This window comes from Oenanthe melanoleuca, chromosome 2, assembly GCF_029582105.1.
Source record: "Oenanthe melanoleuca isolate GR-GAL-2019-014 chromosome 2, OMel1.0, whole genome shotgun sequence".
Lineage (NCBI taxonomy): Eukaryota > Metazoa > Chordata > Aves > Passeriformes > Muscicapidae > Oenanthe > Oenanthe melanoleuca.
Genome location: NC_079335.1, coordinates 107075192 through 107099972, shown reverse-complemented (window position 1 = coordinate 107099972; position 24781 = coordinate 107075192). Strand labels below are relative to the sequence as shown.

Here is a 24781-nt window from a genome sequence, read left to right as displayed (position 1 = left end):
GCTGCAGTGGTGGCTAAGATGGAGATGCTGTGGTCACTGTGTGGTCACCCTGCTGTCCTCATCCCTGCCAGAAGCTTGTGCAGAATGTCCTGGTGCAGTCACTGCAATCAGAGACAGGCAGGGCTGCAGCAGCTCTGGTGGGAGATGGATGGAGTAAAGCTCCTGTTTCAAAACACGTTCCCTGTTGCACTTTGCACAGCAAATTAATGTGGGATGTTGGTACAAGAAGGAAAGAGGGCCAGAATGAAAATATCTAAAACTTGATGCCTTCTGAAGAGTGGGACTGGAGCACAGTTAATCATTATCTATTTGCTAGTAAGTACATGTTTGTTGGTAGCAATTAAACTATTGTTTTAAGGATTAATGGATGGGAAAAACATTGGTTTCACAGTAACAAACAAGTGCTTTCTAGAGCAAAGGCCTTGGGCCAGCACTTGGTGTACTGATGCCTTGTTCTGAGTAGCAGCTGTGTGTTCCCTTCATGTTCCAGCTTATGGTGATTTCATAAACAGAGATTGTTCATGTCTTTCACTGGCAATAACTCAACTCAGAGATGCTGAAATAAAGTAGGTGTCAAGGCCTTGGCAGTGCAGAATGAGATAGATTCACCTGGATAAATGAGAAGCCAATTTTGAAAATATCTGATCTTTGCTGACTGATGTTTCTAACGGGAAAATTTCTAGTTGTGTCGTGATGCCCTTTTCCTTAAATATCAGTACTTGAGCTCTGGTCCCCTGGTGAGGCTGGCCAAGGGGAGAAATTCTGCACAGGCTTGTCTCCACAAAATGAGCCCCGTGCATCTGTTTGGGGCAGCCTGGCTGGGCTGTTAGCTGTGTGCAGGTGTGTTCACGTGTCAGAGGCTGAGCAGTGCCCACCAGGGTACATTGGATGTTGGCTAACCTCAGAGGAATGCTGTAGCTGTGTTATACCATGTTTCACTGTCAGTGATACTGTGCAGAAGCAAAAATCAGAGATGAGATGAAATGGAGATGTGTTGTAGGTTCAAGATATATATGGAAAGGTGGGGAAGATCCTCTTTTAGCAGCTGGGCAGGGGCTTGACTACAAAGAGGGATTGGGTCAACAAAAGCTATGTGGACTAGCCAGAAAATTGTATTTTCTGATTAAAGAGTACTCAGTTTTCTACTCTGAAAGTGGACAAGCAGGTGTCTGTATGGTGCTGCTGGTTCCAGGAGGGCTACATTTAAAAAGTGCCTGGTTTTATTTTCCTCTGTTAGCTTGCCATGGCCTAGCACTTCTAAAATTTCTAGCTGCCAACATAATCTGGCTGTTATGCATGGTTCCCTTCTGTGCAAGGCCTTGTGTAGGCTAAGCAGAGGACTGCCCATGGAGGTGCAGCTTTTATCCCTCAAAAGGGGTTTGTCAGGACTGAGCATCTTTCAGCAATATATTAATAGCTTGCATTACAAACCTTGTCAGTACCCCCTTAATCTTGCATAATTTATTTTCTAAGCTGACATGTTTCATACCACAGTGCACGATGTGAGTGATGCTTCTGTGAGTGCTGCTGCTGCATGTCACTTCTGAGTCTTTGGGAGCTGCCTGGGAATTTCAGGGCTGTGCCTGCCAGAGCCAGGGAGATGAGGGAGGCAGATGGGCTGGTGAGAGGAGGTTGCCTGTGCAGAACAGCACAGGGTGGATAGTGATGTAAAGAGCTCTTGGCCATGAGGAGGGGGCTGAGTGGGCAGAGCAGGACTTCTGGATGTGCTGCTGGTTGTAGGGAAGGGATTTACTGTTAGGGGAGATGTATTTGTAGCTGGTTGCTTGTTGAAGATTGAATTGCAGAGGAGTCCCATTTAATATTTTACACTGATACATGGAGGGTCTGAGTGGTGAAGACATTCAGTTGAGTTTCCTGGCAGAAAGCACTGATCCTGAACCACAATGAGCAGTGTCACTGCTCCAGTGGGAGCTGGGGCACAGGTCCCCCAGTTCCCAAGGTGTCAAGACTTGCTCATTTTCAAAAAGAGGTTCCATTGGACTGGCTCTTCTGACTATAATGAAAGAGATTCTAATTTCTGTAGTGGGTAGACTCCATCAAGCACCAGTCATATGGATAACAGGCAGAAAATTGACATCCTACTTGCCTTCAACCTCCCTCAGCAATTTGACCTCATCCCTAGTACATTTTCTCTCATTCTAGCCCAAGGCTAAACCTCTCTCAATTCAAACACAGGTTTACAATGAGAGACAATCTAATTTTCAGCCATTCATTTGAATTTTTGATTTTAGTCTTGAGAGAAACAGCCACTGTCTAATGTGGTAAAGTTCATATGCAATATAAGGAGGCTGGATGGAGACACGAGCTCCTGCTGGTTTCTCTGTGGTTTTAAAAGCACATGAAGGACATGGCTACTCTCTCTTCCATCAAATGGAGTGACCTGCAGGCTTAGGACTAACCTGTAACCTGTTGGTGATGGTGCAGAACAACTTGTAGGTGCTGCAGGGAGTTTTAAATGAAGGCTAATTATTGGGTAACTGTACTAGAACACAAAAGAAAGTGTTTGAGTATCGTTTTTCACATTGGCAAAGCCACAAACCTGTTGATGTTTTTCTGATGACAAATGTATTATTCTTTACCCTAGCATTTTTTTTTTTCTTTCTCAGACTTTCAGAAACTGCTTAAAGACTGTAGACTGACTTCAGATAACTTTTGAAGCTAAATTGCTATTTGGACCAACTATGTTGGTCAGAAACAAAACACTGTTTCCAAATTGCCACTGCAGAGCAGTATTCAACAAATGCAGCTGGCAGGGAGTGTGTTTAAGTTTGCTTTCCATTTACCCACACAGTTAGAGGGCATGAAGCTGAGTGGATTATGGACCTAGAATTTTGTGCCTGCCTGTTAACAGTTCCAGCTGTCAATGTCCTACAGGTCCAGGTGCAAGCAGAAATCTAACTGTAAATTGTAAATTTGGCTCCTGCTTTCTTTATCATAAAGATAGTTTTCCTGTTGTAGAGTCAATTGCCTGTTAAGGCCTTCATCAGAAGAGCTACTAGTACTGCAAGCTACCACTAAATGTTGTTTGGGGATTAAGTATCCCAGCTCCTAATACTCTGCAGGCTTTTTGCTGGCTTAGGTGTCTTGATCCCTGACCCAGGTATCTGTGCCAAGAGAAACTTTCAAGTGCTGATGCATTATGGTGAGAAAACTGTACTTGTGTGCTTGCCTTGCCCCTGGGATCTGGTGGTACTGAGTTTTGAAAGCAGTTGCTGGCTGAGGAGGTTCTGGCTGTGCTAGGAATGGGTCTCCAGTGTGTTCCTGTGTGTGTCAGTCATTCCTTGCATGGGCAGACCTGCTCATGCAGCAGGGCAGCCAAGGGCCAGAGCTGCCTTCACAGCCTTACTGCTGGGATCTGGCTGCCTCTTGTAGAGTCTGCCATGAAGACTGGTCTTGCTCTTCCTCCAAAAATCCTCAGCACTGTTCTGCTTGGTGCAGGCTCTTACTGAAGTCTTGTGTTTTAGTTCCCGTCTTAAAATCCCATCTCCAAACTACTTTCATGGGAAAATTTTGGCCTTTATTTGTATTTGATTCCTTTACTAGCATAGGTCAAGCTTAAAACTTTCTTTTTTTTCTGTCCAGTGAATTTTTAGGAAATTTAGTAGATATTTTGGGGACTAAGATTCGGGCTTTTTGCTATATTCTTTGCTGGAAGCCTAGGAAGAGTCTTATTTAAAGATCCTCATATGACTTTCTTGTTCTTGCTGGGTATCATGGTTTAGGTTAGTTAGTGGCTAAATAAGAATATTCTATAGTCAGGCTTACTCTGAATTTATAAAATGTATTAATACATTTGAATCAGGCAGCTGGTGACTGGGGTGATGAGGAGATGTAACTTGTGGCAGTTTTTTTTCAGGAGAAGAGATCATGTTGGCATTGAACTTATACCAGGATGTTGTGCATCCACTAACCTTGGCCCAAAGGTCTGTCCTGCCTTGGAATGTGTAGTTCTGCATGGAAATTAACACTTTAGTGCCCTAGCTATTCACAAAGGCTTAGGCAGGGTGATAGGGTGTAAACTGCCTGAAAACAGCAAAGAATATGGTTAAATGAACTTCTCTGTGGAAAACACCACCAGCCACTTCAGAAGGAAATGCATCAGGGACCTTGGTCAGAAGGAAATTACTGCTCTGATTGTGATGACTTTGATTTCCCTCTCTAGCTAGTAACTGAAGGACCTCTGACACATAATTCCTATTTTTGCATGGTTACCTTGGGGTGAAGTACCTTCATGTGAGAGAGGAAAGGAAGTAAGAAGAGCTTGCTGCTATTTCAGGACATGGTGAGGGAAGCTTAGTGAGCTTTATTTCCTTTTGAGACTTGTGTTTAAACTGGGAGTCCATCTCCCCTGCCGTGGGGCAGGGAGGGAGGGGTTTTTTCCATTACCTTTACAAGTAACTGTGGTGTCTCAAGTGTGGAGGTATTTGCAGCTGGTGTTGAGGGGGTGTAGCCAGATGTTTGCTGAAGAAATGCACCCTTGTTCCATTTATTTTGTATCAGAGATTTTCAGCCACTTCCCAAATGACCACCATTTCTTCATACTAAAACCTCTTCCTTTATTTGTGAGAGTTTATCTTTCTCAGTGTAGTATTTTGTATGTCAAAGCCCTTTCTTGTGTTTGATTCTCACACTCCTTCTGTGTGTATCATTATATGTAAAGTTTTATTCATTATTTTGTTCTGTCTGTCATGTCTGGTCAAAGACATTTTTCATAGGAATGGGCTGGGTAATTCCAGTTTATTTTTGAAAAATTGTTGAAGTGTAAAAACTGTCTTCACAGTGCTGCATGTTCAGTTAATTGAATGTGAGGCTTACATTGGAAGGGTTGTGTTTCTGAGCAAAACAGCTAAAAAATACTCCTTTAAATAAAAATCTATGGAATATATAATGTAGAGAAATTCAGGTAAAGATTTTTTTTTTTTAAATTCCCTTGGCTATTCTTGTGTCTGTGTGCTGCACCAGTTGTGTACCAGCGATAGCAAAGTAAAAAATGCCCAAAGAATTAAGCAGTCGCCATCTCAGAGAACTTGTTTATTCTTCATAGCAAGGTAATAATTCCAAAATATTTCCTCAGCATCATTAATGGTGTATCAGATAAAAATCCACCCTGACTAAACTCAGGGAGTGCCATTCTCAGTGTATTCTTGACATGCCACGAGTTAGCTATTTCATTTTCTTTAGGTTTGTTTATCAGTGATTAAAGCTACATCATTAGGTATTATCTCTCAGCCAGGTGCTTATTTGTAGGCCATCAGTTTTTTGACCACAAAACACTTCTTGGCAAATGACTTCTTTGGGTGGGAGCTGCTGTCTTAGCAAGACTTACTCCAGTGGAAAATTTGTCATTTCAAGAAAAAGTTCGGGAAACAGTGACGCTGGTGTGTCTCTCTTAAAAAGTCTTGGGATTAGTGGCATAGATCTTCTAAATGTGACCTTGAGGGTTCCTTTCTCTCTGATCCCAACCTTTTTTTCCCCCTTTAGGCACAGCTGGAGGCTCAGAGGGCGACTCAGGACTTTCAGAGGGCCACGGAGGTGCTGCGTGCTGCCAAGGAGACCATTTCTCTGGCGGAGCAGAGGCTGCTGGAGGATGACAAGCGTCAGTTTGACTCTGCCTGGCAGGAGATGCTCAACCACTGCTACCCAGAGGGTAATAAAGATGCCCCAGCATCTGCCTTCTCCATCCTCTGTGTTCTCCTATTACCTTCCAGTTTAAGGGATAAACAGTGTCTTAAGGCATATCTGCATTTGGAGTTGCCAGAATAATTGCATGGAGATGCCAGTTTCTGAATACATGTGTTATGGGAGTGTTTACTCTGGAAAAAGAGGGACATGTTCAAGTTTTAGTGTAACCTGTTCTTGGTATCAACTAAATTGAACAAGTCACTTTGCTTCAGAAATGTGTGTTTGAATGTAGAATTACTCAAAATTGTATGTTGAATTTTAAGCTTGCATGCTGCTTTATCCTGAACTAACGTTGGAATTTAGACAAGGTCTTACCTCCTTTGTAAAATCTTTCTAAATCTACAGAAGACTTGCACTAACCAAGAAAGGCAGTACTCTTTCTAGCAGATGAAGAATTTCTGTCATTTGTCTTCTCTCTGTTAAAAAAAAAAGGCAGAAAGATTTATTTTAACATAAAAGCCAAAAATCGAAGTTAAAAACCTTTGTTCTGTCATTTCCTTAATATTCCAGTGAAGCTGAACTTGCTATTCCAAACATGCTATCATGCCATACAATGCTCATATTGTCTTGCAGTCCTCAGTGCAACAGCTCTGTTCTGTTGCAGAAGCTTCTCAGTCATATGAAAGCCTCTATTTCAGAGTGAATTTTAAAATCCAGCTGCATGATGAAGAAACAGGGAACAAAGGACGTTGGCTGTGTGTTGGGGAGAGATAGAAAACCTGGTATATATTAATAAGAAAATGAACTCCAGGGTACTGTTTGCATTATTGTCCCTGTTATCATTTGTTATTTGCAGATGTGGTGACCTCTGTGTTTATGAGGGGAGTCCCACCTTTCAGTGTCCATGTGCCAGCTGTCATTTTCCCTAGTTACTAATCCCTGCTCAATATGAACAAAGTCCAGAAATAGGTAATTTTTGATTCTCAGAACTGATAGAGGAGAAACCAGAAACGTTTAAGGAGTTTCTTAGAGCTGCAGACTGTTGAACCTCTCAGTTTTGGTGGACAGCAATCACATCTGCCACCTACATCCCTCTAGCTGGCATAGCAAAAACTTGTGCTGGAGTGGGTGACAAAAGAAACAATGGCAACTTGAAATTCTTCTTTTCCTTGGCTATTTCAAAGGCATCCTTGTGTCCTTCTAGAACCCTTGATCATTCCCTGACAGTCTGTGAGAGATGTGCACCTGAGATGAGCAAACCCAGTGATTCAGAGCAGCAGATGGCTGCTGGCAGTGTTTGGTGGAGTCGTGCTGGTGGTGTTGATAGGTGCCATCACTGGATTGCAGGATACCTGCTTGTTGGGGTATTCAAGCACCAATGTCTGATTTGTTACAGCTGAACAGTAAATGGAGAACTCAGGTGTGCTTACTGCAGCTGTAAAATCTCCTAGGCACTGACTGGACTGTGTAGAGCAGCTGAGGGCTCCATTGATGGAAAACTTGTTGCCCAACAATTCCTGGGGCTTAAAATAGTCTGGGTAAACTCAGTTCCCAGAAAGCACCCATCTGCACCTCTCCATGGGGCAGCAGGTTTTGAGAGAGTTCATGGAAGTTTCTCTCAATTTTCACTGGCCACGGTGGAGTTCTTAAGGCTAAGGCCAGAGCCAAGAAGGGTGAAAAATGCTGTTGAAGTCCTGGCTGGACACACCCAACATTAATTTGTTTGGAGTGCTTGAGTTTTATATCTTCTCTAAGAGTGAAAACTTCGTTTGGCTTCAGTTTGTGCAATTAATTAAGTGCTTACTGTTCAGCGAGGAAAACAGAACGATTGGGATCTCGGGAGGAGAAAACACTGGCATTCCCTACCAAGATATGGATGAAAAGAGGCTAGAGAATGGGATCTTTTAGAATAAAAGTTCCCCTTGACTGCCACAGTGTTGCTGACAACTCAGATCATTAACTATGAATTACATTAGCAATCACTAATGGAAAAAACTGTTTTGTGGGTAAAGACTGTGGGTTAAGAAATAGTCATATTTTACTTGCACTGTATAAAATTGCTCTTGGAGAAAGCTTTTGCACTCTGGTTATTTGGATTTTCTAGCTTTTTTTGCATGCATTTATAGATGAGAGTTGTAGTGGGCAGAGAATAATCTTGCACCAGGCCTTTTCCAGCAAGGACTCAAGTGCAGAAAAGCACCCCTGAGCTAAATGTTAGAAGTGGGCTACTAATCCATTTAGTTTCTCTCCTGATGGAAATGTCAGGCCAGAGTAAAGTGTTTTTATTTGCTGTTCTTAGGCAGTGAGAGCAGGCTTTTCTGAATTAATCTGAAACTTGGAACCAAACCTGAGCCCTGTAGCAGCTTGGTAGCTGACAAACACTGTAAACAGAAAGCATAAAACAAAAGGGTAGGCAAGAGAGCAAATGAGAAACTGAATTCTTATACAGCTATGTGTGGAAGTGCTGCCAGGTTACTTTTGCACTTGACCTAATGGATATAGACAAAGACTTGGGCTCTGGGGTACCAAACAGGAAATGCTGTTTCCAGACCCTCACTGGGAGGAAACAGAGATAAGGGCTGTATGTTGTAATTGCTTTTTGATGTCTTGATAGTCTGAAAAGCTGTTCACACTGTTTTTAATGTGACAACCTGTTGGGCTTCTAGTAAACAAGACTTTTGTAGCCGCTGATCTAGAAAATCATACAGTTCAACTGATGCGAAATGGGAGAATTACGTGAAATTTAGTTTTTTTCTGGGTGAGCTGGAAGCATGACGAGTGGAAAGCCTTTCTGTTCATGGAGCAGACAGAACCATCATGAACATGTACATGGAGCATAGGCTGTCACTCAGAAATTTCTTTGCACCTTGCAGTTTGAGCTATGTTCCTAAAGGAGGCTGGGAGCACTGGACTGTGGTGCAAGTCAAGCAGCTGCTTTGCCCACTTCTACTCTTAACTGGACGTGTATTTCAGGGTGAAGTCCTGTGGTTTGTTCCTAAATGTCCATTTTTTCCACATATCTGAGAAGTATAATGACACTTAGATTGGGATTTAGCTCATGGTGTTGTGTCTAGAGCCTGACTGCTTATCACGATTACTTGCCAAAAGTTCCATTAGGATGAAAGGTGATCTATCAGATCACATAAGTGGTGTCTGGAGAGCAATTCATGTGGCCAGAGGGGCAAGTTCACTGTAAGATAAATTCTCTGTTGATTATAGTGGAAATGTAGACAGGCTTGATGAGCTCTTAAGCTGCCTGGGGAGGAAGAGTATTGTTCACTCTTAGCCATTGGCTTACCAGGATTTTGGTAACTGCAGTGTCTCTTTAAACTTTGGAGATGATGTTTTTGCTAGTGGGTACCAGCCTGTTTGTTCCTTGAATTGTAATGCTGCAGTTTGAGGTGCAGAGAGCAGGGCTATGAAAGAGAATCCTGTGGAAGGACCAAAGGATATTGAATTTTGGAGGGATGGAGGAAGAAGATCTTCACATTTATGCTCCTGTTGAAAATAATTCATAAAGATGTACAAAAGGAAAGTACTGACAGATGTTTTACCTCTAGTTTGACACAAGCTGGAGCAGGAAGGAAGGCTCTTCATGAATTTCAAGAGAAATTGCTAATTTCTAATTGCTGATGCAATCTGCAGTCTTAAAAAGGTTCTGCTTTTACAGTCTTTCCTGAGATATGTTGAGTTTATAAATTCTGGCAGGGAGAAGAAATGTTTTGGCTCTTGATCATGAGACATTTTAAAAAGGAGAGGATGAGGGGAGAGTAAAAAGGGAGGAAGCATGCTCCCTCTTGGATTAATTTGGCTTGTGAAGCTCCCTTTGATATTACACTGTGAAGTACCATCTGTCAGTGTAAAATGTGTGGGTGCTTTCGTGATGTAGAGAGGAGAGATACTTCCTGCAGCTAGAAAAACCTAGAGGAAAAAGGGGGAGAAGAAAAGTCTGTGAAAGAAACAACAGAAAACCCACATCTTTCCTTGTCCTGATCTATCACTTAATCCTGGAAATGCAGTGATTTTTTTTTTGTATTGTTGATGCTCTCCTCCTGGTTTACTGATACAGCATTGTCTCTTTCCTCTTTTATTTTTAATCCTTCCCTTAGAAGAACAATCAATTTAATGTTTTGTGAAAGAAACAGCCCTCCAGAGTAATTGTCTGGCTTAGATGGTCAGCTTTGCTCAACTCCACTGATAAAATTGTTGTTTTGCATCTGTTATTATTACTGAAATTTTGCCTGGAGTCCATTTTTACTTCAGATTATGGAAACATTTTGGGGGGAACAAAGCTGTTTGTACAGACTTACTGATGGTAAATATATACTGTAAATTGACCTTCCTGTTCCAGACAGCTGGGTAGGAAATAGAGGGGTAGGGGAGGAGAGAAGGGGAATTGATCAATCCCTCTGTTGGGGGTTTTTGCCTGTTTTGTTTCCTATTACTTGTGTCTTATAGCCTGTGCTACCTGGAGAGTGAGTTCTGCCTGGAGTAGGTGATCCAGTAGTTAGGGACAGGCAGGAGTGACAGGAATGTCTGGTGGCTGTGTGGGAATCGTGGAAGTTCCTCCATTCTGAGTGTTTTTGTCCCAGAGTATGTCCCCTGCTCACCCCAAGGGTGAGCTGACAGGCAGGTACAGTGTAAGAGGTACAGGTACACACAGGTGCAGTGTGAGGAGGCGAGATGTGTCGTGAGCAGCCCTTGTTTGAAGAGGTGTCATCCTTTTCTGAGTGATGCTGTCTCATCTCTGGTGGCTTAGGAGCACCTACAAGGCAAGGTGGGTGGTAGAAGCACTCACTTGGGTTAGACAAACCAGCTTATTTGGGAACTATGACCAAGAGCTTGTTTACAAGTCCATATGACACTTCAATTATTTCACCAAATGTATTATTAGCTCTAATAAAAAATACTTCTTTCCTGCACAAGCCTATCTGTCTTTTTCTAAGCTTTCTTAAGGAGCTGAGGAGTTTCCCTAGCTGGTGTTAGATTGAACTTCCCAGCTGCAGAGGTGATAGCATCATTTGTGGGTTGTTCCTGTCTGCAGAATGGACTGGCATTCATTTAAATGGGAATGAACTTCTTCATTTAAAAGCTGTTTGGCATTTGTGGAGGGGTGGATGGTCTCTCTTGTTACTTCTTGTTTGGATGAAGTGCATGAATGCATCTTGGCAGGTGATGGATCTCTGCAGAGGTACCTTACAGTCCCCCAGGTAATAGCCTCAGGCTCAGGCATGCACCTTGAGCTGCTGTCCCAGGAAAAGGGGGACAGGCTGTCTCTGCAGACTTGTGTGGATAATGTGAGCATGAGGACAGAATTCCCACAGAAAACAAGGGGGAAGGGGAGAGAGATTTTATTACATCACTGATTTTTCAACAGGATACAGCTTTTTTTTCCCCCTTTCTTTCTGGAAAAGGTAATGAACATGGGTATATATGGCTGGCAGCAAATTCCACATTTTGTCAGATATTTTGAGGCGTTTGCAATCTGTCATCCTCAAATCCCAGTCCTGCAGGGTTCAGCATTTCTGTGATGTTTGAAAAATCAGCGTTATGCTGGACACCTAACCTGCTTTACAACCCTGGTGTTGGTCATACTTATAATGTGATTTATCCCAGATATCAAAGTTTATGCTAATTTTGCCCCAAGAATGTGAGGGACTGACATGTAAGTGAGCATTGGCAGATTCCAGTTGCTCCATTATTTTGTAGCTTACGGCATTTTTAAATTGCAGTTTCCTTGCCACACTAGAAAGAAGATGAACCACCTTCTGTGCAGTCTTTGGAGACTGCAGTTTAATTTAAGAGACTTCCACGTTAAAACCAGCCTTGTCTGACATATTTCACTAAGGCAAGTCGTTGCACCAACTGGCTTTAAAACAGTTCTTTGATATAAGAGGCTGTAGTTTATTTTTCAGTTTGTAGGAGAGAATATGTTATGAGCCTGATAGATAATTTTTTTTTTTTACCTTTCTTTGAAAATGGATGCCTTATATTTATGAGAAAGCTGAAGAGTGTTGAAGTTGAGTATATTATTTTATATCTGATCAAAAGATTTCTCATAGTTTCAAGTTCTGTAGCAATTCCTTTTTTAATAATGAGTGGTTGTGTGGAGATGAGCAAAAAGTGGCCTCCTGTTGTGGCAGCAAGAGCTCCCAGCTGATGCTGATGGCTTTGGCAGTTTCACTCTTTGATTTAGGTAATCAGGAAGGACAATATGACAGTTTTCCTGAGAGGAGCAGCAATCCAAGTGAGTCAGAGTTGACCATCTCTTTTCCTTGTTCAGTTCATGCTAATGGTTGGGAGGACTAGCACACTTTTTCAAAAAATCAGTGCTTTGTGGGTGAGGTTATTTAAAATCAAGATATTTTGAGTATTTTCTCAGCATATGAGAGCTCAGATGTGCAGTCTGGTGTTGGGAGCCAGGTGCAAATTTGTGTGAAGTTGTAGAGTGGTTGGTATCACAGCTGAGTCATTTCAAAATCCAGTACTGGAGAAAAATAAGTCCTGCCATTTTTTTGTATGAATACCTTCATAGCTGCAGAAAAGGAAGCTTAAAAAAGTCACCTGCTTTCCCCTCATTGCCATACCAACAAAGAGGTGTCACCACCTTTCTGACATAAAAGAAATCAGTCACCTCCCTGTCTAGATCTTGACTGCTAGTGCACTAAATAAAACACATTTTCTAACTTAACACCTTTGACATCTCAAATTTGGACAATAAGAGTACCCTGGATAAAATTACTGGCAAAGCTTGGCTGTGGGATACCAACAGGGCAGCTAATGGAGAGACATGTACTTCCCCTCTCCCAGTGCTTGACAACCCTTTCAGTGAATTTTTTTTTACTTATACCCAATCTCAAGCTCCCCTGGAGCAACTTGAAGCCCTTTCCTCTTTCCTGTGGTTTTTTACTGGGGAGAAGTAATTCCTACCTGGCTACACCCTCCTTTCAGGCAGGGGATTGTAAAGAAGCAGTAAGGTGTCCCTGAGCCTCCTTTTCTCCAGGCTAAACACCCCCAGCTCCCTCCTTATCAGACTTGTGTTTTGGGTATCTTGATACATGACAATAGAGGGCTGGCCATCAGCAGAACTCTCCTTGTCTGCATAGTGAGGGTGTCAGCTCAGGGCTTGGACATTTGCATTTTCAGTGTTGAAACTGTGATTTCAGGCATGTCAGCTGTCTCAAGAGAAAAGCCATCTTGGATACACAATTTTCTAGTGACTGGTGATTCAGGCCAGATTGTATTTGAGTCCTCCTTCTGCTGTGGTGGCTGTTGAGCCCTTTCCAGAGTGACGGGGCTGCAGCTGGGAGCTCTCTGCTGGGAAAGTCAAGTTCCTGGGAGAGGAGCTGGAGAAAACAGAAACATTGCCCTTGAACATAGCTGGGTGACTTCTACTAGTGTTGCTCCACTTGTGAACATCTAACTGGGTTAAAAAAATGGATGATCCCAAAAGCTGAGGGTCTTCTGAACTTCCTGTAAGAGAGATTGTGAAAAGCTGTAACGCCTTTGTCATAATTTACACAGTGTTTGAAGACCTGCTGCTCTTTCCGGAAAAGACTTTTAAGTAGGTTCACTGGAAATATTTTTTTCTATACCCTCACTTTCCTGACATGAGCTGATTGGAGAGATTATAGAGTTGCTGTTAATTGAAATGATAAGAAGTGGATCATTGTGTCTTGCTGCTCAACCTGTTTTTTTTCCCCCCTCTTGAAGGTCATGGAGGCGGAGCAGACCAAAACGAGAAGTGAGTTGGTTCACAAAGAGACTGCAGCCAAATACAATGCTGCCATGGGAAGGATGAAACAGCTGGAGAAGAAACTGAAAGAGAGCCATCAATAAATCAAAGTATGTTTTATGTTTGTAGAGGAGTAGTGGTGAAAGCTGTTTGGGGGAAGTACCTATTCCATTCTGCTCTTTGGGTTCCTCTCTGTGTGTAGCACCTCACAGCACAATTGGTCCTGGTATTTGTCCTTGTTGTCCTAAGTGTCTTTTGAAACACCTGACCTGATGGACTGGTGAACTACATGGGATAAGAAACCTTTTCCAAGCAGCATCTTGGTCTTGTTCTAGTGCACTGAACTCCTTGGTGATGTGTGATTTGAGGAGCAGGTGCATGGAATCCACACAGATGCTGTCTGCAGAGCTCTGTGTGCATGTTTCACAGCCTAGGATTGTTCACAGTTCTTATTTTTAGTTAGGAGAGCAGCAAAGCGAGTGACAGAAAGCTGAGAGACTGCATAGGCCTAAGGTGCTTTACACAAGGCTTGTTTCCTTCCTGCTGCTGCCATGGCAAAGCTGTGTGAGAGCTGTTCTTGGGGCAGGAAACACCCTTCAGAAGGCACAGCTAAGCAGCTTGTGTCATTAATAATTGTGCCTGCATTTGCTGTGCAGTTTGGCTCTGTTGTAGAGAAGTGAAACAGCTTTTTGCTCAGAACCTGCTTAAAATTTTGGCCCTGTTTACAACAATTCTTAATCCTCTTTATATTTCACAGTCTTTTTTTTTTTTTTTAAATATTTCCAGACTGTGGCTTGTCTAAACAATCTGCTTGCTGTATTTAGCTTTTAATCCCCTCCATCTAAAAATGACTTTTTGGTGAAATCGGTCAACTAAAAATCTATTTTGATTAGTGTTTGCTCAATTCAAGAAAGGATTAGCACTTCTCAAACAAGATTCAAGCATGTTTGCTGAAACAGTGTAGTAGTGTGACTTCCTAGAATGAGCTGCATGTTGTTTGTCTAGCGCAGCACAGGGGCTGTGAAAACCATAATCAGATCACAAATGACAGATTCCTCTGGATAAGGGCAATGTCTGAGAACAGTTTTGGCTGCTGGGAGTTCCTTCCTTGCAATAAGGTTTAAAATAAAGACCATGATTAAGTTGTCAGTGGGGTCCTACATAGCTTTTTCTGATGGAGTGGAGCCTGGTGTCCCAGCTGCCTCTTGTGTGACGTGCCTCTGAGTTTTCATTTCTTTGCTGGAACTACTCTGAGGGGTGTCTTGTGTCATTCTCCTTGGGCCAAGCTGTTTTCTACTTCTGTGGAAGAATCCCAGTGTATTCCTTTGTCTCACAGCAGGGCTGACTGCAGCATAAACCATCTAGGTAGGGTATTTCAGAGATCCTTTAATAAAGGGTTTACAGAAATGCCACTTCTAACCTAGTACTGATGTGAAAGATGCCTGATGGCACAAATAGTCGTGGATGTTGTGTTGCATAGGGGTGTTGGAAAGGTCAGTCGTCTCCCAGCATTGCAATTTTCACATAAAGGAAAATTGCAACTGTGCTGAAAACATCAGTGCTGTCAAGTGGCTACAGAAACTGGGAAATGAGGCTGCTGAATTTGCAGCTGTTTGTGCTGTAGGGTGTAGCTGGCCTCTAGTTGCTTTTCAGGGAGGATTTAACACCACCATCCTGCTCTGACCTTCTCCCTGGGTGGTGTGGGAGCACTAGCCCTAACACTTAGGCATTTCTAGCCTTTTGTTCATATTCTCTTTAAATTTGTGGATATGAATGAGTTGCTCTCTTTTGGGCAGAAAATGATTTGCATTTGCTCCTTGCTTCAGTTGGGATTAAGATGCTTAAAGCATTACTATTTTGAAAGCAAGACATCCTGGAGGAAAGTCATTTAGATGATTTGCTGTGTAAAGTTGATGAGCAAAGGATTACTGGATAGTTTTGTTTTGGTTTTGCTTTTAATTTAGTTTTTGGTGCTGGCACTTGGGTAAGGAAGGTTGACAATCAGGTCATTTGAGGTGAGTGGGTTTCACTGCTTTCCCTGTGTGTGTTTCCCTGCAACACCATTCTGTCAGTGTCTTTGTGCTACCATTGCTTTGGGGTACAGCTGTAGGAGTCCTTTGTCTGTTGGCTCCAAATTCTCAGCTGCAGTGTTTTATTTAGCCTGGCAGGTGCATCCATGTAGCCTTTGACAGGGTGATGTCCCACTAAGGGAAGGCAGAGGTTCATTTTGGCTGGATTGGTGTCACTGGAAACATTAATACTTGGCTGTGTGCTCCTGGTGATGGTGAAAGGTGTTCAAAAATATCAGAGCTGGAAATAACCTACTCTTGTGGAAACACAGCTCAGTTATTTTGTGCCTGACTGTGTAGTGAATTCAACCCTTCAAAGAATATAGGATCAGAAAGCCACAGTTTCACACTCCTGAATTCTAGTGCACAGTCCAAAATGCAGCTGCAGTAGTGTTTACAGCTCAGAAGAGCCTGAGAACCTGAGAACTGCCTCTCCACCCCCCACACCTGAGCACAGAGCAGGTTCAGCTTCTGTAGGAATTTACATGTGCTGTGGGCTCAGAAATTAGCTGGGTAGAGAGAGGATACCTATGCCTGAAGCTGGATTTAAAGTTACATTTAAATATCTTGCAGAATCTAGGCCTGGAGGAATTATGCTGTCAACTCCAAAAACTGGAATGTTGCAATTTGTATTTGGGTCAAAAGACCCATGAGAAATAGATGCATTATAGAGTAAGAGAGAGACACTGAGAGCACGTGTAGGTGTGCCATCATCTGGGTAGTGGTCTCTTGGGATTGCAGTGATACACAAAATAGCTGTGTGAATGCTACAAAGAGAGCAACTCCCATGTCAGTACACTGCACTCAGTCCCAGTGATTGTAAACAACTGTTCTTTGTTTTCCACAGACCTTATTTTGAGCTCAAGGCGAAGTACTATGTCCAACTAGAGGTATGTATGTAATTCAGATCCATCTGAAACTCTTTACTGCTTACAGTAAATACTGAAATTACATCTAAAGTGCTCCACCAACTATATTCTGTTTCTATACAAAACCAATTCAAAACCTCTTGAGCAATTTGCTAAGCACATTTTAAAGATAAAAGACTTAGAGAGTCTTTGTTTTCTTGTGTGAAATAAGAGTGTTTGAACTCTGTCAGAACCAAAAGAGTACAGTTTGACTGTCTTTGCTTCTTCTTGTAGTATAGTATGTCTGGGATTTATTTGTTTGTTGTGGGTTTCATTTTATTTTCCTCTGTTTTATGCTTCAGACTGTTTAACTGTACTTGGGGTGCTCTTTTATGTTCACTGGTTGGACCAATTAACAGAATAAGTAACCTGCTTGCAGTGCTCAAATATTATGCAGATGTGAATTTCTGATTTGGCATAAGAGGGATTTGGGATTTGGCTGGATAGGCTTCCAGGGCTTTTTGGCATCTCTGCACTGCATTCTGTGTGGTGCAACCATGTCTGGCCAGTGCTTGGGCATAGCACATGCCTTGCAGGGCACAGTGGCCCTGGGGCAGGCGTGGCAGTTCTGTGTGGGATGGTAATATATCCAAATCCTTGGAGCTGCCAGGGATGGGAGGGCAGAGTAGCCCTACAAATTCAAATGCAAGAATCAGTCTCTTCCTACTTGAGTGACTTTTGCTGCAGATGGCCCCCAAAACTGGGAGCCTGGCTCCTCAGAGTTGCAGGGTAGTGGCCAGTGCTGCTGTTGTGTGGGATGGATGGGCACAGGGTTTAAGTGGAGCACGTTGCCTTGGGCTGCTGGCCATGGGGGCAGGAAGGCTCCAGTGGAATGCTGGATCAGTAGGAGTCTAGCTAGAAAAGGATTCCCATTCCATGTCTAGGATGCAAGGCATATCCTACAAAGGTTTTGTGAGCCCTTTCTTTGGCTGCCTGAAATTCAACAGCATTTTGTAAGCCTCAGAGACTCTGGTGTGCACCTTTTTACTTGCCATGTTCCAGGCTTGGGTGCCCTCTCCTCCTCTGCCTTGCCTGCCTGCAGCTGCTGACCCTTGCCTGCCCTGGGCTGGGTGCCAGCCCAATAATTCCTGCTGCATAGAAGCATCTTTTGAGAAATTCCCTTTTTTCCACACTGTTTGTGGACCTGTTGCTTCTCCATGGCAGCTGCTCAATGCCCTCCTGAAGCAATATGAAAAAAGCACAGATTGCTTTTAATGCACAAAAAAACCGCAGCATTGAGAGAGCTACAGACACACAAGCAGTGTTTCTCCTTTTGGAAATAGGATGTACAACACTCTGGCCCTTGCTGTAGGATGGTGTTTGTGCCTGGGGACATGGGAACTGCTGTATTGCAGCTGTCAAGGTTTGAGGTTTGCTGCTTTCTGCTCTGCAGGTTTCGTGAGCAGAAGTGATGGGTTTGGTGCTCAGCAGAGAGTGAGGCTCAGCCCCTGCTGTGCCCTGCAGTCAGGGGCTGCCAGCAGACCTTAGGGGTGGTTCTGGGATAAGCAGTGACATGGATGAGAGCTGCATTCCTGTTAAGGAGAGATCCTGCATGGTCACATCTGAACAGGGCTTCTGCTCTGTGCTTAGCCATGGGCCATGACCACACTGCTGAGGCAGTCCCAGCCCCTGGCTCTCATGGTTGGCCTTGCTGTTGTCTCCCTCACAAGTGCCACTGCTTGTGCCAGAGTGCTTCTGAATTCTGAACTCTCCCATCCCCTAGCTACCAGCCCTGCTTTGTGCTTGCCTGTGCAGAGCCAAGGCACCTGCACACATCACTGGGAATTGTGCTGTGCCTTGTTTGAAAGTCCATCTAATCCCTGTCTCTCTTGTTAGCAACTGAAGAAAACAGTGGATGACCTGCAGGCCAAACTGGCCCTGGCAAAGGGAGAGTATAAGACTGCCTTGAAAAACCTGGAGATGATCTCAGATGAGATTCATGAGAGGAGAAGGTCCACTGCCATGGGGCCCCGAGGCTGCGGCGTGGGTGCCGAGGGGAGCAGCACGTCTGTGGAGGACCTGTCAGCGAGTAAAGCAGAGTCAGACACCATCTCCAGTGAGTACAGAGCCCTGTGTGCCTGGGAACAGCCCACAGGCATCATAGGAAATGCTGACTTGGGCTTGCTCTGTGTATTCTGCAGTTTGGAAATTTGCTGGCTGTTGTGGGACTGTGGCTCAGTTATGATGCTTGTTGTTATTGCAGGAGTTGATTACATTCTTTAATAGCCAGTTTTCAAGGGAAAGGGTAATGAGTTAAAGTGCATCAGCCCTTCCCTTAACATCCCTGTAGTTTTTTGTACAGTTCTGTATGAAAGGAGCAAAATTAACACACTTTAAAGTATGTGTCTTAATTTTAAGCCAGTGGTGCTGCTGGCAGTGACTCACCTGGAGTGGTCTCAGACTGTCACAGATCATTCAGCCAGTCCAGGAACTGAACTTTTGGATCAAGTGCTTGTCTTCCAGTGCTGGGCCTGTGGCAGAGGGAGCTGAAGTTGTGGCTACAGTAGTACAGAAAGGTGTGATGCTCACATGGAAGCGTGTAAGGATAAGCTCCTTTGTGCTGCAGAGTCTTTTGCCAAGGTGTGATTTCAGCAGAGCATGTGTTCTGTGAACAAGGGAAGTGAGCAAGCAGCAATATGCTGCTGCAGTGTGCTGAGGGGCTCTGTAGGAGAAATGGGTGACAGCAACAACCTCCAAGGAAGGTCCAAACAAGCAAGGTAACCCCTGCTTTCTGGTGGCACATGGGGACCTTGTGTTGCAAAGTCTGTTGTATGTGAGTTTGCATTTGTCCTGGCTCTGGGTGAAAGTGGATAGATGGACATTACATCCTCCTTCCTGGACACTCTTTTCCCCTTCTTGATGCAGAAAGTCTTTTTCTCGTCGCCCACAAATTCTAGTTTAATTTGTATTTTAGCTTTGTTTCTACAGGGAAAAGTCTAGGTCAGGATTGCAGGAGTTCATGGTTGCACAATCCTGGTGCCTAAAGGCAGAAGATGCAATTTCCCCATAGACACCAGTGTGTTCTGGCACTGAGGTTCATGGTACAGCCTTGTGTGAGCCATGGGAGCTGGGAGGCAGCCCGGGCTGGAGCTTCTGCACGATGTGTTGGAGCTCTCTCGCTCAGTGTAGCTGGGACCTGACTTGCAGCAGCAAGTGCTGTGTCTGGACAGCTGATGCAGCCAGGTTTCAGTATGGCTGCTTATCTTCTGCCACCCTTAATTCCTGAGGTTGAGCCTTTCCAACCTAGGCAGGAATTGGCGTTTTTGGACACCTGCAAGTCCCCTTCCTCATGCAGAAGGCCTCCTGAAAACCTTAGGTATAACTGAGTTTGAGGGTATTTTGTGCTGAAGGAGTTCAGGGACCTGGGATATAGGGGCAGAAAGAGACAGGAAAGTTAGCATTAATTAATATTAGTTGCTGGCTCCCCTGGCTGCAGCTGAGGCTGCTGCAAGGAACAGCAGTCTGGGCTCATCCCTCTCTCTGAATTGCAGTCTGACATGAGTGGAAGGACACCAGCTTGTGTCTGGTGCCAGCACAGAACTGGGTTATGACAGGGCAGGTCTAGCAGCCTGGATTAAATAATAACATAGCCTGGATTAAGTTCTCATTGTAGTATGGGGGGAGCTTTCCACCAAGATCCTTTTATATCTTGATTTCTGTCTGCTGGAGTTGGATAAAACACCTCGTCATCAGCAAGAGTTTCTTGGCCCTTGCAGATGCTCCTGTGCATTATGTGAAAAACAAGCTACAATTTAAGTTGTGCTGCTTGTAGACTGCCTGATGTCAGTGCTTCTTGCCAAGCAGAGGACTCTAATTGGAAACATCTTTTTTGCCAAACCTTTTATTGCTTTTGCCCCCTGCAAAGTTATCTGTACTGCTCACCATATATTGATGAAACACAGCAAGTGAGAAGAAAGGCCCCTCAGCAGTCTTAGATTTGACTTCATTAAAAACAAAACAGCAAAACCCAAACCACAAGAAAAGCTGTCTCTGGGTATGAAGTGCCCTGGAGAGGACTCAGGAAGATGGATAATGTTGTTACCCATCTTTTGTTTGAAGCCTTTTGGGTGAATGTTGCAATGTGTTAAGTGCAGTTCTGCAATCTCCAAGTCCAGCAGAAAGAGGTTGAACATCTCTGCCATAACCATGGCAGTAGCAGACTCTGTTGGCACCTTTATGTCCAAGTGGTGCCTGTGAGCTCCAGGCTGCCAAGGTGACAGAAGAATTTCTTTGAAGCTTCTCCTTTGAGCCATTTTGATAACGTTGCTGCTTTGCTCCTGCCGCTCTTCCGAGGCGATTTTGAGCCTTGCTAACAATGGCAGGAATTGCTAGGAGGAGGAATTGAAGATAACCTCAGGTCACTGTGGGTGTCCTGCTGTGTCTGGGACTCCTTCAGGCCAGTGTGATTCCAGCACACACTTGTGTGGTGTAGAGGCTGACATGTGTAGAGAACCTTCTGATCCCAGTGGGACTGGCTTGTGTGCAGAAGTCTTTGGTCCCCATACTGCAGTGAGCCTCTGAAGTGTATTGAATTTCAGCAAAATCTTCACCCTTGCACAAAATGGAGCCTTCTTTAATGGGTTTCTCCTGTGCTTATTCATAAGGACCCTGCAGCTTAATCTAGACAGACAGTTTGGAGTGGGTTTGCTTTAATTGGAATTCAGATCTGAGCCAACACGAGCAGGGAAAAGAATATATGTTGTTTTTTTTTTTTGTTTTTTTTTAATTTGGTGTTGTTTGGTGATCCTCACTGAAAAAGAAATCTTGGGACTTTTGTCTTTCTAATTAGTGCCTTAAATAACCAGGAGGCTGTGCTGGGATCAAGATAGCTACTGCAGAGCTGGCCTTGCATGGCCTGGCTGGCAGGTGTGCTGCTCCTCAGGGCAGAGCCAGGCTAAGGCTTTGCACAGGGGGCAGAAAACCAGAGGGGACAGCCCATGGGTTAGCAGTGTGTCCGTGTGTGGGAGATGCAAACCTGAAAAACTGCCTTTGCCTGGGAAGGGGCGGGAGGGGAGGCTCAGTTACTAACTGGAGTATTCTCTGAACGTTGCAGTGGCTTCAGAAGTGTTTGAGGATGATAATGGCAGCAGCTTTGTGTCCGAAGAAGATTCAGAAACTCAGTCAGTGTCCAGCTTCAGCTCTGGTCCCACGAGTCCCTGTGAGGTGCCCACTCAGTTTCCTCCTGCGACACGACCTGGAAGCCTGGATCTGCCCAGCCCTGTCTCCCTCTCTGAGTTTGGGATGATCTTCCCTGTCCTGGGGCCCCGGAGTGAATGCAGTGGGGCCTCCTCCCCCGAGTGTGAAGCTGAAAGAGGTAGGCACAGCTGGATACACCCTGGGCCAGTGTTTTTCAGCTTCATAAAGGGAGCAGGAAAACCATCCCAGCTCCCCTAGGCATATGCCAGGGAATGCTCTGAGCTGCTGGCTGCTTCTTTGGGGAAGGCAATTGTGGAAGGCCCTGTGTCTCAAAGTTAACAATATCTGTAATATATTAATTACTGTTCTCCTGGCTGGGAATGTTCCCCAGGTCTCTCTTGATGCAGGGGTTTGAGATTTCTCACTAAATAAGTGATCAGTGGGATTCTCATGGTATATTTATTTGGAGGAAAATCTGAGTTTATTTATTTAAATTGCTGTCCTGCTTTTTAAAAATCTTGCTTTCCAGAGGAAAAAAAAACCCAAAATCCTCACAAAAAAATACCATGCCAGAAGGAGCTGCTTGCAGGCTCTGCCAGCCCTGGCTGACTAATTCAGACTAGAGGATTACCACTGCCCTTGTCTGCTCCACCCTAAGGCTGATGCAGTGCACCAAACGAGCACAGCTTGGAAAGTCAACTTGGTTTTGTTAAAGCATCTTGCTCCTGCTCCTGTAATTTCTGTGTGCTTTGGCAGAGGAAGCTGCAGAGGCACCTGCTTGAAGCTTAACTTGCAGAATGAAATCTGGATTTAACATCCAGTTTAATCCTTTCTTTGCAGGGGATAGGGCAGAAGGGGCTGAGAACAAGACGAGCGACAGAGTGAACAAGAATAGGAGCAGCACCAGGAGCAGCTCCAGCGAAGGGCTGGCTCTGGATAACCGAATGAAGCAGCTCTCCCTGCAGTGCATGAAAATCAAAGAGGGAATATGCGCGGGCAGGAAAGCTGCCCAGATTGGCTGAAGCCTTCTCGTGCCCTGTCCTGAATAATGGGAGTCTAAATATTTATACATGAACTTCTGAGTGTTTGAAGAACGTTGTGCCAATAATATATGCCAAATCTTAAGCGTTTACTCTGAGAATTTAAAAATGCACTAAGAAGTTTAATTGTGGAGGGCTGAAGTTTTTATTCAGTAAATCCTTTGTAGGCCGGACGAGTTATCAAATGTTTAAGGTGTGCTCATATTTCACAGACTTTGTAAATTGTTTTGTAGCAGCCTGGCTGAAGCAATAACTAGTAATGTTCCCGTGTAAATTCATGCCAGTCGGTGGCCTGAAATTCAAGCCAGACTTTTGCAGAGAGCGGTTTGGCTTCGGTTTTGTAGAATGAAATGCTCCTTAGACACAACCAATCTCTTGAATACAAGTGGCATAATCTTTTAACATCTGTATTGGTCTGTATTATGCTGAAACTGTAGAAATATTTTGTATACAGGAAAGCTGTTGCATGTGTGGGGTCTGAAAGCCTTCACTCTTCTCTTGGTGCTCACAGAAAGGATAAAATGAGTCATGCCTCTAAAAGCCTCTAGAACAGACGGATGACAGAGGGGGATGGCAATGCCCAGCAGTGGGAGGCCCTTTCTAGACACCTTCCCAAATCTGGCTTGGAGTCCGCAGGTGATTGCAGTGACCAAAAAGAGTTGATTGGCCCCTTGCCCTTCTGCTTCTCTGAGAAGTGAAGTATTATTTTTCAGCACTTTAAGTGTTTTTTATTTTGTTTTGTTTTGTTTTTTTCCTCAAAAATGGGAGTCATAGATGTTTTCAGGATGATTATGATAAGGGGTTTGCCCTTGAAATATGCATGAAGAAAAGGAATTGCCAGTGTTGATTGACAATGTGTTCTTAAGCATCTCTGTAGGTTGTACTGTGTGGGGGTTATAACTGTTAAAGGGACTTGGGATTTTAGTATGCCCTAGACAGTGTTCAATAAAACTAGAAAGGGCACGGGGCATGTTTTGCCAGCAGCTGTTAGGCAGTAGTAGTGTCTGATAATTATGCTAATAAGTGGTAGTAAAAATTCTAGGACTCTTCAGTTTTGGTGACTAAGCATTTCTGAAAGCACCATTTTATCTAAAATGTCAGTTTATATTGTTAATTTGATGGGAATCTTAGTATTGCCCAAAGTATTTTCTATTCTATGTTTTTGCAGTCCTGTTGTATTTCATCCCTGCCACAGCTTGTGTATCTATTCTCAAAGTTAATGTAAAATTCTTCACACTACAGTAAACATTTTTGTTTTCCATGTTTTGAGTCTGTGCAAGTGAAGTTTATCTCAAATGCTAGGAACCAAATCTTTTCCCACAGCAAGTTTAGCCTCCAAATATCCACTTCCAGCTGAGGACTTGCAGGCTGAGGTCACACTAGTGTTAGAATCCATTGTGGTACGTGGGCAACTGGTGCCTCTTTCCAGCTTCCCCAGTCTCTGCACATGTGGCTCACTCTTTATTCTGAACTGTGCCACAAGACCAGAGCTTCAGTCAGGTTCTCCAAAACCTCCTTAGTGTGTAGGAAGAGGGAGGTATTCTGTTACATAAGACCTCTGTATCTAATGCTGCTGAAATTTGCTGAAAAGCTGTGCAGAATTGTAGGCAAAGAATCCTGTTTTCATAAAAAAATAGATTCATCGTGTTACAGCTGTTAAGTTGTAACTGTGTTGGACATTTATATGTTTACATCTTCTGAAGACCTTAAGGCTGAAACCTTTCACTGCCAGCAGTTTTCAGGCCCAGAAAGTGCTTACAAAAGAAATCTGTGGTTCCAGCTTCTGATGTGACCATTACTTGGGGAAAAAAGCTGGGATAGACAGTATTTAATATGAAAAGCAGTACAAAAGTGCCACACTGTATTAAGTGTTCTTACATAAACTTTCATAGCTGAGCTATTGTCTGTGCTGCTTTCAGTTAGAAAAACTATTGCTCTTTGTGGTTGAATCTCACTTTTGTAGACCTCCCAGTCAACACCTGTTATATTTTCCTGGGTTCTTTGGATGGTTGGTTTGGTGATGATTTTTTTTTTTTTAAAACCTTTTTTGCTATGAAATTTCTTCTCATCTTGCCAGTTCGAACTGGAAATCCAAACTTCCCACACTTGGGTGCAATGAATTAATTTTATGCACTGCCTTGTGTATATCCTGATTGGGTTGAGCTCCCAGCTGGGTAAAACCATTGATCTGGAACTGTGTGAGAGTGTGGAACCCACTCTGCCCTTCCTTTTCTACCACCCTGCTGCAAG

The 24781-nt window shown here is 43.7% G+C and overlaps 1 protein-coding gene across 1 annotated transcript; it reads left to right on the top strand.

Moving 5' to 3' along the window:
* Nucleotides 1-5518: 5518 nt before the first annotated feature.
* On the top strand, nucleotides 5519-23792 carry SH3BP5 (SH3 domain binding protein 5). Its single transcript, XM_056482921.1, is given in 7 exon segments — nucleotides 5519-5668; nucleotides 13357-13464; nucleotides 13466-13488; nucleotides 16295-16337; nucleotides 18192-18411; nucleotides 21409-21669; nucleotides 22332-23792. Coding segments are annotated over 7 exon segments (897 nt in total). The 5' UTR covers nucleotides 5519-5608; the 3' UTR covers nucleotides 22514-23792.
* The last annotated feature ends 989 nt before the right edge of the window (nucleotides 23793-24781 follow it).